At 51.6% G+C, this 14,960-nt stretch overlaps 5 protein-coding genes across 5 annotated transcripts; 3 read left to right on the forward strand and 2 right to left on the reverse strand.

The window, feature by feature from the left end:
- Positions 1 to 124: 124 nt before the first annotated feature.
- IAQ61_004702 (uncharacterized protein) lies at positions 125 to 4,029 on the reverse strand. The gene is made up of 5 exons (XM_066096462.1): positions 3,684 to 4,029; positions 3,305 to 3,598; positions 1,979 to 2,019; positions 1,742 to 1,905; positions 125 to 1,693 (listed from the first exon to the last, which is right to left on the reverse strand). The coding sequence occupies exons 1-5, from the start codon at positions 3,722 to 3,724 to the stop codon at positions 515 to 517; spliced, it is 1,719 nt and encodes a 572-aa protein (XP_065953780.1). The 5' UTR covers positions 3,725 to 4,029; the 3' UTR covers positions 125 to 514.
- Positions 4,030 to 4,381: 352 nt separating this feature from the next.
- On the forward strand, positions 4,382 to 6,586 carry IAQ61_004703 (uncharacterized protein; the record flags this gene model as incomplete). The annotated part of the gene is made up of 7 exons (XM_066096463.1): positions 4,382 to 4,408; positions 4,517 to 4,532; positions 4,625 to 4,634; positions 4,716 to 4,823; positions 4,890 to 6,243; positions 6,290 to 6,529; positions 6,578 to 6,586. The coding sequence occupies 7 exons, from the start codon at positions 4,382 to 4,384 to the stop codon at positions 6,584 to 6,586; spliced, it is 1,764 nt and encodes a 587-aa protein (XP_065953781.1).
- A 279-nt stretch (positions 6,587 to 6,865) lies between these two features.
- Positions 6,866 to 8,685, forward strand: IAQ61_004704 (uncharacterized protein; the record flags this gene model as incomplete). The annotated part of the gene is made up of 6 exons (XM_003839310.2): positions 6,866 to 7,561; positions 7,710 to 8,024; positions 8,175 to 8,207; positions 8,252 to 8,309; positions 8,457 to 8,634; positions 8,682 to 8,685. The coding sequence occupies 6 exons, from the start codon at positions 6,866 to 6,868 to the stop codon at positions 8,683 to 8,685; spliced, it is 1,284 nt and encodes a 427-aa protein (XP_003839358.2).
- Positions 8,686 to 9,127: 442 nt separating this feature from the next.
- Positions 9,128 to 10,658, forward strand: IAQ61_004705 (uncharacterized protein; the record flags this gene model as incomplete). Its single annotated transcript, XM_066096464.1, has 2 exons — positions 9,128 to 10,301; positions 10,403 to 10,658. 2 exons carry the CDS (start codon positions 9,128 to 9,130, stop codon positions 10,420 to 10,422), a joined length of 1,194 nt encoding a protein of 397 aa, XP_065953782.1. The 3' UTR covers positions 10,423 to 10,658.
- A 1,892-nt stretch (positions 10,659 to 12,550) lies between these two features.
- Positions 12,551 to 14,845, reverse strand: IAQ61_004706 (uncharacterized protein). The gene is made up of 4 exons (XM_066096465.1): positions 14,616 to 14,845; positions 14,325 to 14,449; positions 14,123 to 14,271; positions 12,551 to 14,075 (listed from the first exon to the last, which is right to left on the reverse strand). Exons 2-4 carry the CDS (start codon positions 14,359 to 14,361, stop codon positions 12,765 to 12,767), a joined length of 1,497 nt encoding a protein of 498 aa, XP_065953783.1. The 5' UTR covers positions 14,362 to 14,449; positions 14,616 to 14,845; the 3' UTR covers positions 12,551 to 12,764.
- Between the last annotated feature and the right edge of the window lie 115 nt (positions 14,846 to 14,960).

The following is a 14,960-nucleotide window of genomic DNA, read 5'->3' on the forward strand; positions in this document are numbered from 1 at the left end:
AGTTGGCTTCTCAGTTTTGGGGTGTGGATTATGGTTGTGGCATATACCTAGGAGGTAGGGATACAGGACACAAGACGTAGAAAACCACAATCACGACTACCACGGCAAAGTTAAGCAAGCGAGACGGTGTTACATTAAAGACATAGTATTTCCAGCCTTGATATTTCCAGACTCCAAGAGAGAAAGAATAAAATCCCATAAAATACAGGAGAAGAGGGGAGGAGAGCGGGGGAAAGGGGAGAAGCGGGGTGGAACAAGAGACATTAATGAAAAACTCCTCCAAAGCCATGTGTGAACGACGCATCCTTTTTCGTCCATGCATCTCCAGCCAGCTAGCCATCTCTGTTCACATCACCCATCTCCTCATCCCCGATTTCCCATCCATTCTGATCTCCATCCATATCACTTTTCTCGCCGACCATGACCCTTCATATCCACATTCCTCCACACCAAAAGCCACATACATATGACCAAAGAAAGAACTCCCCCCACAAAAATTCAGCAACTCTACACCCTAAGCACCCCTTCCGCCCCCATAAGGCTGATGTCTGTAGTTCTGACCCCTCCCACCGCCCCTATAATTCGCACCCGGCTTGCCCGCATTCTTAGGTCCTGTGGGCGCATTAATTGGCGCCTGACCGGGCGTAACAGGCGGCTGGCTACTACCCTGTCTGGAGCGACTCCCACCCTTGTTGAATCCCCCGCTGCTACCGCCGCCACCACGACCAGGTCCAGACGGGATATGCGGCTGGGGCGCATCGTCGTACATGCCCTCCCAGGCCGTGGGACCGCCGGTGGCATGGTAGCCCGAGGAACGTTGCTGGGTGCGCGCAAGTTGCTGCTCGAGTTTCTGCTGCTCAAACTTGAGTTGGTCTTGTGCATTGAATGCGGGGCCGTGTTGGGGGATTCCTACATTACCACCTCCTCCAGCGGCTCCACCATTGCCTGCGTTGTTTCCTCCGCCGCCGCCTTGCTGCATGGCTTGCATGGCTTGCATTTGCTGCATTTGTTGCATGGCCATTGGGTTCATGCCGCCTTGGCCCATCATTTGGGGATTGGGAGAGCCCGTGTTGCGGTTCATGCCGCCGCCTTGCATCATCTGTTGTTGCATTTGTTGCATGGCCATTGGGTTCATACCGCCTGGCATGCCGCCCATGGGGTTGGCCATCGGGCCTTGTTGTTGCTGGGCGAGAGATTGCTGCATGGTCTGAAAGTACTGTTGCATGCGTTGCCAGTACTGGGCCATCATGGCGGGGCTCATGCCGCTGGCGCCAGCTTGACCTTGGTTCTGCTGGTTGTCATAGCCGCCGTTGTTGTTATTGTTGTGATGGTTGTTATGACCATTGTCGCGATTGTTAAACTTGTTGCGGCCGAACTTCTTGTTGTCACCGCCATCGTCGTCGCGCATGTTGCCGCGGGGCTGGGCGCGTTTCACTTCGATGGGTTTACCAAGAATTTGAAGAGGTCCTTTAAGGGTGGCGTCAACTGCTGCGTCGCCGTCGAAGGTGACGAAACCAAAGCCACGGGGTCTTCCTGTCTCCTTGTCCATCATCAGTGTAGCATCAACGACACGACCGAACTGCTTGAAGAAAGCGGTAAAGTCTTCCTCTGTAGCCTCCTGGCTGACACCTCCAACGAAAATCTTACTCGTCCTTTCCTGCTCCTCTCTGGGAATAGCTCGCTTGGGATCAATCTGGCCATTGTCAGTGCATGATTGGTTGGATGATGAATGTAATCATACAATCTTGCCATCGAGATAGTGCTCCTTGACCATGACGATGTTGACGCACTTGGGATCCCGGAAGGTGAGGAAACCAAAGCCTCGTGAGCGGCCAGTGGCGGAATCGCGCATGACAGTGCACTCGCTGACCTCGCCGAACTGTGTAAAGTAGCCCTTGAGGGAATCTGTGTAATGGCATTATTAGGTGACTTGACTCGTGAATGTTGGTGCTATCTGTCTTTTCCCATAGTCACGTACCTTCTGTTGTCTCCCAGTTTAACCCGCCAATGAACATTTTTCTACATTGAGAATTAGCATTGACTTGATTCAGAGGCACATGGTTGTAAGCAAAGCATTTTTCAACATGGGAGCGCATCAGGTTGGCGGGGATGGAGATATTCTATGTATCTCTTAGTGGTCATAGCTGGAAGCTGGCGGTTGGGCGTGTCGCATGTCATGATTTCTTGGTAATCGCCCTGGAAGAACGATCCATGGTCCTGTATTCTCCAGGCTGAGAGGAGAAACATTGTCTTTTTTCCATAGGGCTATTGCAAATGTTGTTGGGACTGTATGCTTCTTCCAGATATATCGGCGTCTGAACAAGTCTTGGTGGTGGCCACTAGTCGCAGATGTGGTTGCCGATGCAGACTGTGATTGGCCAATGGAGTTGAAAAGCTACCAAATGAACAACAATTGTCTGATGCATTGTACGGCCGACTGTACATGCCATTGAGGTGATCGTGGTGTGGTTGTTGATGGGACTGCGAATGCCATCCTCTGTAGAGAAGCCGTGGTCCCACTCCCCGGACGTGTAAGCGAAGCTCGAGTTTCGTGCCACTTCTCTTCAAAATCGTCGACCTGGTGGCGATCGCCAAATCAGGTTTGGCAGGCGGCATCAACCCAGGTGTTCAGAAATCCACCATGTGATCCATGTTCAAGAGAGAGCAGCCTGGCAACAGGCACAGTATGTTCGGTTGAAGCGTCTGTGTTCTGCTATGAAGTCGAGCGTGGTTTGTCTACCAGACTATCCTACGACTCGAAGGCTATGCTCAGCTTGCGTTGATGGTACGCGCTATCAAGTACCTAGGTATATATCGACATATTGCGCTACCAAAGCTTGTGGAAAAGCGCGATGATCCTCGAGCGAGGTGTGTTGAAGGATGGCCTAAGATAGCAGAGCCGTTGAGTGTTCATGCCCAGCGTCTTCCCTCAGTCACTGCTTGCAGCGCACCGTCTCCTATCATGATCAATTCGCCAGTATAGCGATGCATATCCCAAGTTCTTTCGACCACATGTGCAGCCTCTGAGCTAGGTTGTGGATCTCTGTGCCAAGCATGGACCTTTGCGAATTCTTGCTCGCCGACCTTATGGGCAGACCGCACACTTGCACCACAGGGCCATCCTGCCTGCCAACTGCAACGCTTTGAGTACGTGCCAACCTAGTAGTACATCTCTTTATAGTCGATCCAGGATCAAGTATCCATTGAATACGCCTTGTTGAGTACTCACTATTTTCGTATATACTTTTACCTTATGATGCGCTCCTCTGATAGAAGTAATGAATGTACATGATGCAAAACTTACCCGTCTTCCTTGACGTTGATAGGCCCGTAGTTATCATCCTCTACGGGTGCATTGTCATAGGACTGGTTGTTATTATTATTGCCGCCTCCCTTATAGCCGGATGAGTCCATGATTTGGTCTTGGTTTGCAGCAGGCTGGTTTTGCCACGAAGGAGCCGCATCGTGAGCGTCGTTCTGAGCAGTCTCTGCTGGGGGTGCACTGGCTGGCTCAGCTTGTGTAGGCTCTGGCTCAGCTTGGGGAGCTGGTGCGGCAGCAGCCGGCGCAGAGGATTGCGCTGCTGGCTCCTCATCGTAACTGACAAAATTAGTCGGTGACCTTAGGAGCTATTGGGCAGCGCCAGGGCTGAAGCATAGCATGGCGCAGTCCGAAGCAGGCTTACAGATCGTCGAAGATGTCGTCCTCGAAGTTTTCGTCGGCCATTGTGGGCGCGGTGAGCTTGAAGAGTGGCTCAACAACTGATGAAAGTTGAATCAAGGGCGACGCGCACTGTGCGCAATGATCTGGAGCTGAGAGGTGAGCTTGGTGTGGGTGATAAGAGAGCCCCAAAAAGGACTGTTAACACGACCGGTGAGCTGGCAAAGGGGCTGTGGCAGCCAGTCGACGCAGCGATGGACGTAGAATAGGCGGTTTGATGGCTAGTAGCGAAGTGGTGAGGTGAAAAGCAAAAGCTGACAACGGGCGACGGAGAGGAGAACGGAGAAGAGAGAGAGTGTGTGTGTGTGAGGACTGAGACTGAGACCGAGAGCCCAAAATCGCGCTAGAGTTGGCTAGCGTCGGAACAGCCTTGGCGGGGCAGGCGCGACTTAGGCAAAGGTTGGTGGTAGGTTAGGTAGCTGTAGCTATTGTACCTGCCCCGTTGCCCTACTGCTGGCTGTGTAGAGTATTCTATCGTACTAGTGCTCTTACTACAAAGTCATTCTCAAACAGTGAAACTACCTACCACCACCACCACCACCACTACCGTACCATAGCGTTGTGTCGGTGCGGGCGTCGTGCTACCACAACTAGCAGTGGGGGCTCTCTTCTGGACTCTCTCGCTCTCTCTAGGTAATCTCTCATAAAGACACGACCTTCATCATGGCCTCTAAAAAGCAACAGCAGCAGGTGTGTCTCTTTCTTTCTCTCTCCCCCTCTTTATATGGTCGCCACATGCGCCAGCAGAGGGCTGCATCATGTGACTTTGCCTTTTGCTAACCACACCTGATCGCGCAGGAAATGGTCCAGGTCGGTTCGTGCCCTTTCTCTCAGCAACAGCCAAGGCGTCATGTCATGGTGAGGGGTGAATGGCAGCGCTAACATTGTCGCCTTTCCGACATACAGACCACTCTGGGTAGGTCATTGGCCTGGTCACAGGAGGAATGGATTGCTTGTTCCTTGGCTAACTTCTACTCTCTCTTTCTCTCTCACACAGCTCTGCGTCTCCCTTTTGGCGCACCTCGTCCAATCCCTCGAGTCCTCCAAGCAAAAGGGTCATTGGCGCATCCTATTCACACGCCGACATACTCAACTTCAGCTCCTTGTACAGTCCCCTCCGCGCCCTCCGCGCTCCAGACATAATAGAAGTGCGACATGCTGACGTCCCAAGGAGCGTCTCAGGATCCAATTCACGTCCACGTACCCCACCTTCAGCGACACACAGTCGCGAGTCGAGCATAGCGCCCAGCCGAACAAGCAACACCACTTCTCCCCGCCCGGCGCGAGCTACCTACAGCCACTTTCTCCGTGAAACGCATCAAGATTGGAACTATGGCGATGACGAGGATGGTGACATCATGTTCGAAGACGATGAGGACGAGTTCGGTCTCCCAAGTATTGCAAACATGCGAAGAAAAGGGCGGCGGAAACAGCCTCCACAGACCAAAGATCCAGGAGGGACGCTGAGCAGGACGAGTACAGGCTCATCGGCAGCATGGAGGGGCATAGATAGTGGCGACATTGCCGAAGAACGCGGTATACCCAATTACCCCACGGCGAAGAAGATCGAGGGGAAGATCCTACGGCCACAGTACCAAGAAATCCTGCGAGACCCTGCAAACTCACTCCACCTCATATCGCATCCTAGTCTTCCGGCGAATGCAACGGCCAAGCAAATCGAGGAATTTTCGTCGCGGACAACGAGAATCAACAAGTTCAAGCGCATATTGCAGGCAAGCACAATCTCACTCTCTGATCTACGCGACTCGGCCTGGTCAGGGGTGCCATCAGAGGTTCGCGCCATGACCTGGCAGGTCCTCCTCGGCTACCTGCCTACCAGCAGCGAGCGACGGGTCGCGACCTTGGAGAGAAAGCGAAAGGAATACTTGGAGGGCGTCCGTCAAGCTTTCGAACGCGGTACTGCGGGCAGTGCCGGCGCTGTGGCTTCTGCCATAGCAGGACCATCTTCGCAAACATCCTCGAATCGTGGCCGGGGGCGTGGCTTAGACGAAGCGATATGGCATCAAATCAGCATAGATGTACCCCGAACGAATCCACATTTGGAGCTCTACAGTTACGAAGCAACCCAAAGATCGCTCGAGCGCATCTTGTACCTCTGGGCAATCCGGCATCCCGCGTCAGGTTATGTCCAAGGCATCAATGACCTCGTCACTCCTTTCTGGCAGGTCTTCCTTGGTGCATACATCTCAGATCCCGATATCGAGTTTGGAATGGATCCTGGGCAGCTACCAAAGCAAGTATTGGATGCAGTTGAGGCCGACTCGTTTTGGTGTCTCACCAAGCTCTTGGACGGTATACAAGACAATTACATTGCACAGCAGCCAGGTATCCAACGGCAGGTTGTCCGTCTGAGGGATCTCACAACACGTATAGATGCAAGCTTGGCCAAGCACCTAGAAAATGAGGGCGTCGAGTTCATCCAGTTCAGCTTCCGGTGGATGAATTGTCTACTTATGCGTGAAATATCTGTCAAGAATACAATAAGGATGTGGGACACGTACCTGGTGCGTACATTGTCCGAGTCTGAAAACTTTACTGACTGTTCAACAGGCCGAGGAAGATGGGTTCTCGTCCTTTCATCTCTACGTCTGCGCCGCGTTTCTTGTCAAGTGGTCCGATCAGCTGAGGAAAATGGACTTTCAGGAGACCATGATGTTCCTACAATCGCTGCCCACCCGCAATTGGACTGAGAAAGACATTGAATTGCTACTTAGCGAAGCCTTCATCTGGCAGAGTCTCTTCAAAGGCAGCGGTGCCCATCTGAAGAACACAAGTTCTCGTGGAGGCGGTGTAGGCATGGGCCCCGACTTTTGAGCGCATCGCTGATGTTGTATATAGCATGAATGAAACGACGTCATGACAAACGATTACCTATATCTTGCGAAACGTTGAATTACTGACTAGATCACCGAGATGGGATCTCCCAGTTGTGTTATCTTCCAGCTTAGCGAACGGGACAATTTGTCTCAACATGATACGGCAGCCCCGCCCTTACCCCACCCTACGTCACAAAACTACCCCGACGCCCGAACACACATATACTGTGAATTGGGTTTATAAAAATCTGCAACAATCTCCTCGGCCTCACGATACCAAAACTTTCTAAAACTATCGAATTTCTCCAACATGTCTAGTCCTACCCCACGCCCACCATTCAGCGCTCTCCCTCTCGATAAAAACGGTCCTCCATTAAACGCATGGGGACTCTATGGCCCCTCAGATGAATTGGGCGCCCTCAACACGCTCACGCCCGCCACCACACTCCTCGCCACCAGTGAAATCCAAACCGGCGAACGCATTTCCCTCGACTGGACACTGAACCTACCATCCCACCCCTCCTTCAACCGGCCCCCATTCTCCCACACTATAACGCGTAAATCCCATCCAGATGGCACCAAGCGCACTGTCAACGACGATCATTTGAACATGAATACGCAGGGCAGTAGCCAATGGGACGGCTTCCGTCACTACGGATATCAAAAAGCACAACTGTACTACGGTGGGCGCACGCAACAAGATCTGGAGAGCGGGGATGTGATTGGGATCAATAGAGTTGTTGAGCGCGGGGGTATAGTGGGACGAGGCGTTGTGCTTGATTATCCGCGGTATTTGGAGAGCAAGGGGAGGGGGGAGGTGTATGCGCTGCAGGCTGTCAGTATCAAAATTGAGGAATTGGAGGAGATGTTGAGTGAGACGGGAGTGGAGGTTAGGGAAGGTGATATTCTGTTGCTTCGGACGGGGTTTACGAGAGATTATATAAAGTTGGGCGTGCAGGAGCGGAGGAAATTGGCAGAGAAGCCGCCGGCTTTTATTGGGGTGGAGGTATGTTATGGTTTCTTCCTCAACTGCTTCTTGTTCCCTTTCATGCTTATCATGCCTACCTGTTATCTCCCTTTCCCATATGCATCCCTCTATGATTCCTGAATATCCTTTCCCTCCCCAAACCCCCCAACTAATAGCGCGACCACAGTCCTCCCCCCGCACTCTGTCCTTCCTTTGGAGCCACCCCTTCGCCGCCGTCGCCTCCGACAGCCCTTCCTTCGAAATGTCCCCTCTCGTCGGCCCCCACACTGCCCCTGGTGGTCTCTGGGCAGGTGAACCCTGGGAACTAGATTTGCAAGGCGGGGGGCTACTGCATCAGGTGCTGCTTGCAGGGTGGGGGGTTATGATTGGTGAGATGTGGGATTTGGAGGCAGTCTGTGAGAGATGTGCTGGGGAGGGAGCGGGTGGTGGAAAAGGGCGGAAGAGGAGAAGTACGTGTTGGGTTGGTAGCATGCCTTTGAAGGTAAGTGTAGTTTCTTTGGTTTGGAGTCTTGCGGAATCGAAGTTGGATGGGGTGGAAGGGGGAGGGAAGAGGGCGGAGATTGCGCAAGAGAAGACATCGAGATTGAGAGGAGTAATGCTACTACGCAGACATCGCTGACAACATCTGTAGGTACCAGGCGGCGTGGCCAGCCCACCAAATGCTGTTGCTATATTCTAGCTCCGATGACTGGGGTGGGACAGGGGTAGGAATGGACAGGCAATGGAGGGGACGAGTACGTCTTCATCTGGAAGTGTGTCATTGAAGGTGATTTCTGCTTTTCTGCTTGATGACTTGCGGGGTGGAAGGGTAAGGGAGGTGGGCGGAGATTGCTGCGGTAGAGAGGGGCAACCAACACTTCAAAATCGAGAGGAACAATTTTCCCATGCTGAGATCGCTGACGACGTGTCCTAGGGACCAGGCAGCCCACCGAATTCCGTTGCTATATCTTGGCTCCGATGAGTTTGTATGGTACCACGGCCCACCCACTGCAACATTCCGCACGCCGCGAGCTCGATCACGAGCATCCATACGTACTACCGAGCTCGTATCGACAGCGACATGCCGTACCAACACCCCATATTCTATCCAAGTTTGTATCCCCCACAGTTCTGGTTGGTCAGTTGTTCAGATGTTCAGTTAGACCACTTCACCCGCGTTACACGAATATAAAGCGTTAGAGTATGCCAAGATGCACCTATATCCTGCTCATGGAAGGCGGAATGTGAACGCGGACAGCCAAACAGCCATAGGCTAAGCTCCGCTCCACTCGGAGAGGGTGTGTCTTTGGTAATGGAAAGCTTGCCAAGTGAGATTTTGGAAGAGGGAGCGAGAGGTAGATGCTGTGTCTTGGCATCCCTTGAATGCGAGGGATGAGGTGGGGAGTGGTGGTATAAAGTGTTAAGTACGTCCTGTTTCGTTTGTCTACACTACTCTCTAGTAGGATCGTGCTGTACTGGCTTCCTGTCTGAGTTGAGCTACATCATCTTACACCTTACCATACCTTAGCATATCTTACCAATATCCCTATCCCGAACCTACCTCCAATATCCCTAACACAAGAAAAAAAATAGCCACCTTTCATCATGCATTTCCCAACCACCACTAGCGTTGCACTCCTCCTCTCCCTCTCCGCCACCACTCTAGCTTCCCCCCACCCCCAATACCATACGAAGGAGTACAAGCCTGACTACAAGACCGACTACGAGGTCGACTATAAGACCGAATACAAGCAGGAATACAAGCCCGACCCTAAGCACGAATACAAGGCTGAGTACCCAGAGCACAAGGCCGAGTACAAGACCGACGAGTACAAGCATGAGGACCCGAAGCATAAGCACGAATACAAGACCAACGAGTACAAGACTGGATACAAGCGCGACTACCCTGAGTACGAGACCAAGGAGTACAAGCACGAGGACCCGAAGCACAAGCACGAGTACCACGAGGACAAGTACCCGGAGCACAAGCACGAGTACAAGACTACAGAGTACAAGACTGAATACAAGCGCGATTACCCTGCTAAGGACCCTGGGTACGAGACCAACGGCTACGAGACCCACGGTGGATACGAAACCAACGGTGGTTATGAGACCAATGGTGGTTATGAGACCCACGGTGGATACGAAACCAACGGTGACTACCCTACCGACGACTACCACCACGGGTATGAGACCAATGGTGGCTACCCTACCGACGACTACCACCACGGGTATGAACCTGAGTACCCTTGGGACTATTCAGAGTACTACCCTTATTACCGTGCGAACAACCAGGATCCTACTACCCTGACCACGCCTGAGGTTGCTCCCGAGGTCGCTCCTGAAGTCGCCCCAGAGGTCGCCCCTGAAGTCGCTCCTGAAGTTGCCCCTGAAGTCGCCCCAGAGGTCGCCCCTGAAGTTGCTCCTGAAGTCGCTCCTGAAGTTGCCCCTGAAGTCGCCCCAGAGGTTGCTCCAGAGGTCGCTCCTGAAATCCTTCCCGAGTTTCTCCCAGAAGTCAGCCCCGAGATCCTCCCAGAGGTCACTCCTGAAATCCTCCCCGAATTTCTCCCAGAAGTCAGCCCTGAGATCCTCCCAGAGATCCTCCCAGAGGTCGCCCCGGAATCTACCTCTGAGCCCGCCCCGGAATCCACCTCTGAGCCCGCCCCCGAAACAACCTCTGAGCCCGCCCCCGAAACAACCTCTGAGCCCGCCCCCGTCCCAACCCCCCAGCTGCCAGTCATGTGCGCCAGGATGTGCTCGCCTGCACCCATGACGTGCGGTGAGGGATGGAGCAACTGGAGGAGTGGAGTAAGTTTACTTTCCTTCTTAATTCCTTCATGAAGAAGGGAAGATGAACACAAATGCTAACGTCTACAACAGTCGTGCTGGATGTGCTGTAAGTAAGCGCATAACTACAGAATAAAACGATACGAGGTACATGTCAAGTAGCTGCGTGGATGATTCGGTTCGCAGTCGGCTTTTAGCTTGGTTAGTTTATGATTTGATGATGTTATGGATAGTTGGAGGGACTGAGTCGTGAGTTCGTAGATGGCAGACCCTGGCCAAGGGACAAGATTGACATTGATATTGACTATTTAATATGGTAAATTGGAAAACAAATAAAAGGGTAATGATGAGGTCACTTTAGTTATGGTAATTTAGCTTATTTTTTCTCTCAAAATATTGAACTTCTGCTGAGTGAAGTTGGAAGTTTGTCCAAGAAAGGGGGTCTTTTTGCTGCGGCAGGTATGCAGGTGGCTCTCTGTTCCTCTTATTCTTTTCCCTTCGGCAAAGACAAACAACAACAAAAATAGGCAAATATAAGCATCGTATTTCAGCTGTAATACTGTTTGATATACACATACCATGCCTGTGTAGATAATTAAGTACGCAATCCAACCGATACACTACACCACATCACCCCTCTCCTACCAAGGCGCGATAAACCCCCACACCAGAACGAGCTAGGTAAAGCCGCACAAGGTGTAGAAATACAGAATACTATGTATCCACACGCCTTGCACGTAAATGACGTTTTTCGGAAGCCATGACTCTCACCCCCCCCCCCCCCCGGCTTTGTTCTCAGCAATCCCACTCGCCGCCAAAACGACATACTGAGTGAGAATATTTACCGTTTTTTTGGAAAGCACCAGCCACCATCGATAAGATTTTCTGTGGTTTCAGAAACGCACATAACTTTGCGTTATCCCAGGTTTGAATATCTATATGAGGAGAGCTGTGGTATGGAGAAGATAAGGAAAGGCTGGGGGGAGGGCTTTATAGTTGTGGTTGTTCCACCGGGTCGTACGTCATTGTACATGTTATGTGAAAGTGCATGAAGCATTGAGCAGTATGGCAGGCCTGAAAGACATGATCGTAAAAGTGTAAAGCTTTTGGCATGCAGCATAGAGTGTATATATATTCCAGTGTCGATCGACTAGCGGGAACATGGCTTGTTTGGGGTGAGGTTTAAGCCTCCCATTACTCTCAGCCTCAACAGCACATTGTAATTGGCGAATATGGGTGATAGTTGGGAATACTTCACGATATCGACTGGAAAATGTGGGTTGAAGAGGAATTTGAGGAAAGCTCCGGGTTTGTACACACGCGCGCGCGTTGGACAGTAAAGTTGACAATTGCAAACAATATCGACGAAACATATATCTCATACTCCGTTTTCACACACATCACCCGTGCGTTCCACTCGTAGGGTTTCAGGTGCACAGCAAGTGTGTAGCAAGAGGTTGGGAAACCGGAACTTGAGGTATAATTTATCCAAGCAACGGCGTTAAACTTGTCTCGTGATACGCAAAGCTCAAGCCGCAGATAAATTGTAACTAGTACAATTATTTACGCAGTCTTGACTGCCCGGATAAGTAGTCTCATTGAAGCATAGGATCATGTGTTTCCAGGTTTTCGCTATCCTACAACGAAGAGATGGCACAAGAGAAACTGCTCCAGCTGCAGGACATGGTCGGGGTCCCAAAAGTTTCTGGAGTGAAATGTACAAAATTCTCAACAGAGCAGCAAACCCACGTTTGATAGTTGTGGCCTACGGTTGATTTTCAAAAAAAAAGACATAGATCACTAGCCCGACTGTTTTGGGAACCAACCAAAGAGGTGATTTGTAGGAAGAAGGCGCAGGCTCAAGATCAGGGAGTTTATATACCCATACGGAACGCGCTGTATCTATAAATACATGGGCGATCAGTTTTCCTTTTTTTTTCAAGTTGTCGGCGAGGAAAAAGTGCGTTGGTGCACATCAGATGATGCCTATGATTTGTAGTTCTGTTTCCCCCCCCTCGTTTTCGCGTAATTTTGTGGACTTTATCAACAGTTTACATGCGTTTTTTTAAGTGGAAGGTAGCTCGAGAGGGGGATAGGGTAATTTACGAAGATGTATGAATCCTTTTTGACCTTGTGCTCGCCGAGATACGTTACTGTGGTATGTAAGTGGGAAAAGTGCGGGCGCTTGGGACGCAACGGAATGTTATGGGAAGTCGGGTCTTGGGGGAGGAGGGTGATCATGGTGGTACGTAGGTAGGATGGGTGTAACAAGTGAATTAGATATTGATTGGACAGCCGGCTTGCGCCTCCTTGTTACCGTACCATGCCAGACATATCCACCCATCCTCTCAATCGCGCATATACATTGATGGCAGCCCGAAGTCTCCCAGGAAGATATTTACAATGCTATTGTCCGATTACTGCGAGGCGAATAAAGCGTATTTACGACCCCCTTCTATTTACTCTTCTTCGGCACCATCTGGAGTAAGGTATCCTTATCCCTAATACCAGCCAACTGACCCTGCTGCACCCTCTTAACAGTAAGTGCGGCAATCAACGCCGCACCGACGCCTGAGCCATCCTCTGCCGGCAGTACTTCAATAGGATCGCCTTTGCCCTTGCCATATTGGGCCGGCCAGTCCATAATCTCCTTGAGCGCTTGCGCTTGTCGGACTTTGAAATGCGGGTACTTTGTAAAGACACTACCGTCAGCTCCGACGTGTACTTGATCCCATTTCTTGTGCTTGCAAATGGCAGATACACCACAGGCAGTCAGACGGGCAGCACGTGTGCCGATGAGTTCGGCAAGACGCCTGATCAACTCTAGCTCAGGTTTCGTGCAGCGGATACCGAGCTTTTCGCTGAACAGGTCGCTGGTATCTTGAAGGTTCTCGAAACGATCTTCTTCGATTTGCGCGAGGAAACCGGCGTCGAGAGAGTATGGCTTGGTTAGCTTGCTGACGTTTTGGCCCTCGAAGATGGTGCATTCATTGCCCTTGTGTAAATCTAGCAAGACTAGTCGGAAGATCTCACCCAAGTATAATCCAGCAACCATCTTCTCAAAAGACTGCTGGCCCGGCCGCGGTGATTCCTTGTCAATGATGATATCGTAGGGGGTACGTGGGAGAACTTGGTGCTCATTGTCAAATGCGCCCCATTCGCAGTTGATGGCCATGGGCAGCGAGGGGTCAAGGTTCATGTGCTCCAGCTTGGGGATGGAACCACAGTCCTCCATATATGCAGCGTTGCAGCCGGTGCCGAAGATGCAGCCAATCTTGATGCTTGTGTTGGTGTACGCTGAGGCGATCATCGTGCCGGTGGTGTCGTTGACCAGGGCTGCGAGCTTGATTGGGACCCCACGCTCCTCTAGGGCCTTCTTGAATGGAGGTACAACATCCACTCCCTCGACGCCTTGTACATCAAACCCCTTTGTCCATCGTTGTAGCACACCGTGGTCGATGGCATCCTGCGACACAGGATACGAGAATGTGAAGCCCAGTGGTAGGTGGTCGAGTTCTTCATTCTCGTGATGGTAATCAATGAACTGCTGCAAGCAATCTGCGACATAACCCCAAAGTTCGTCGGCAGTGCCCGTCTTCAGCTCCTCGGGCATGCGGTACTTTGACTGTATAATCTCGAACTCGCCCTTTTCTTCCGTCAAAGTGACCTCGCAAACGCGCAAGTTGGTACCGCCCATGTCGAGCGCTAGGAAGCGGCCGGTTTCGTTGCCATCGGGAAAGGCCATGCACCAGGTTGGTATCATAGGCTACTTGGTGTCAGCTGGTGCGCGCAGAGTCTCGGATTGTCACATACGATGGAACCGCCTTCCTTGGTCAGCCCCTTCTTGAGTTCCTTGACGAAGTGATCTGAGATCTCCTTCAACTTAGGCGTAGATACGACGAACAGCTCTTCAAGCTTGTCGATTTGCTCCTTCAGATCTCCAGGCATGTCCGCCATGGAGCCTAGTATACCTTGTTAATTTACGGGCGAATACAAAGTCAATCGGAGAGCTTACCCTTCCGAGAGGGTGTTTTTCTTGCGCCCAAGACCATCCTTTCGGTATTCACCCGGTAAGCTTCTGTTTGCTGGTATGGAGTGTTTCCGATGTTTCCCCTGTTAGGAATGCAAACCTTGACAAAGCTATCGGGAGTACAGTAATGAGCAAGCTGTCGCAAAAGCAGTGAACAACGAAAGAAGAAGCGCAATCCCACAGGCAAGGTTCTGATCACGAAGGAACTGTGCCCAGACTCTTTCCGCGATTCCGGATTGCTTTTACATGGGATACCTATGGGGGGCTGAAGCTTACCAAGGCTGCTATGTGATAACACGACCCCGCCTGCAAAACTGCGCCACTATACTGGGCGATAACTGGCTCGTTGAGTAGGCGGTAGGACTCTCGGCGAGATGGGCAGAAAAGTCAAAGGATATACTATCTAATTGCTGTCATCGTGAAGGAATGTCAAGGAAATTACGAAAGGCATGCGCAAAGGAATCTCGCATCCCTGCCGTTGAAGCCCCGCATCGCATCCCACGCCGTAGGGGCGAGATCTTCGAGAACAAGCGCGATGACGCACGCCGCATCTGAAATATTAGCGCTCGGCTATAACTACCTTCCTTGGCTGCCAAACGCGTCCTTCTACGATACCACCAC

This window comes from Plenodomus lingam (assembly GCF_022343315.1).
Source record: "Plenodomus lingam strain CAN1 chromosome Unknown contig_19, whole genome shotgun sequence".
Taxonomy (NCBI): Eukaryota; Fungi; Ascomycota; class Dothideomycetes; order Pleosporales; family Leptosphaeriaceae; genus Plenodomus; species Plenodomus lingam.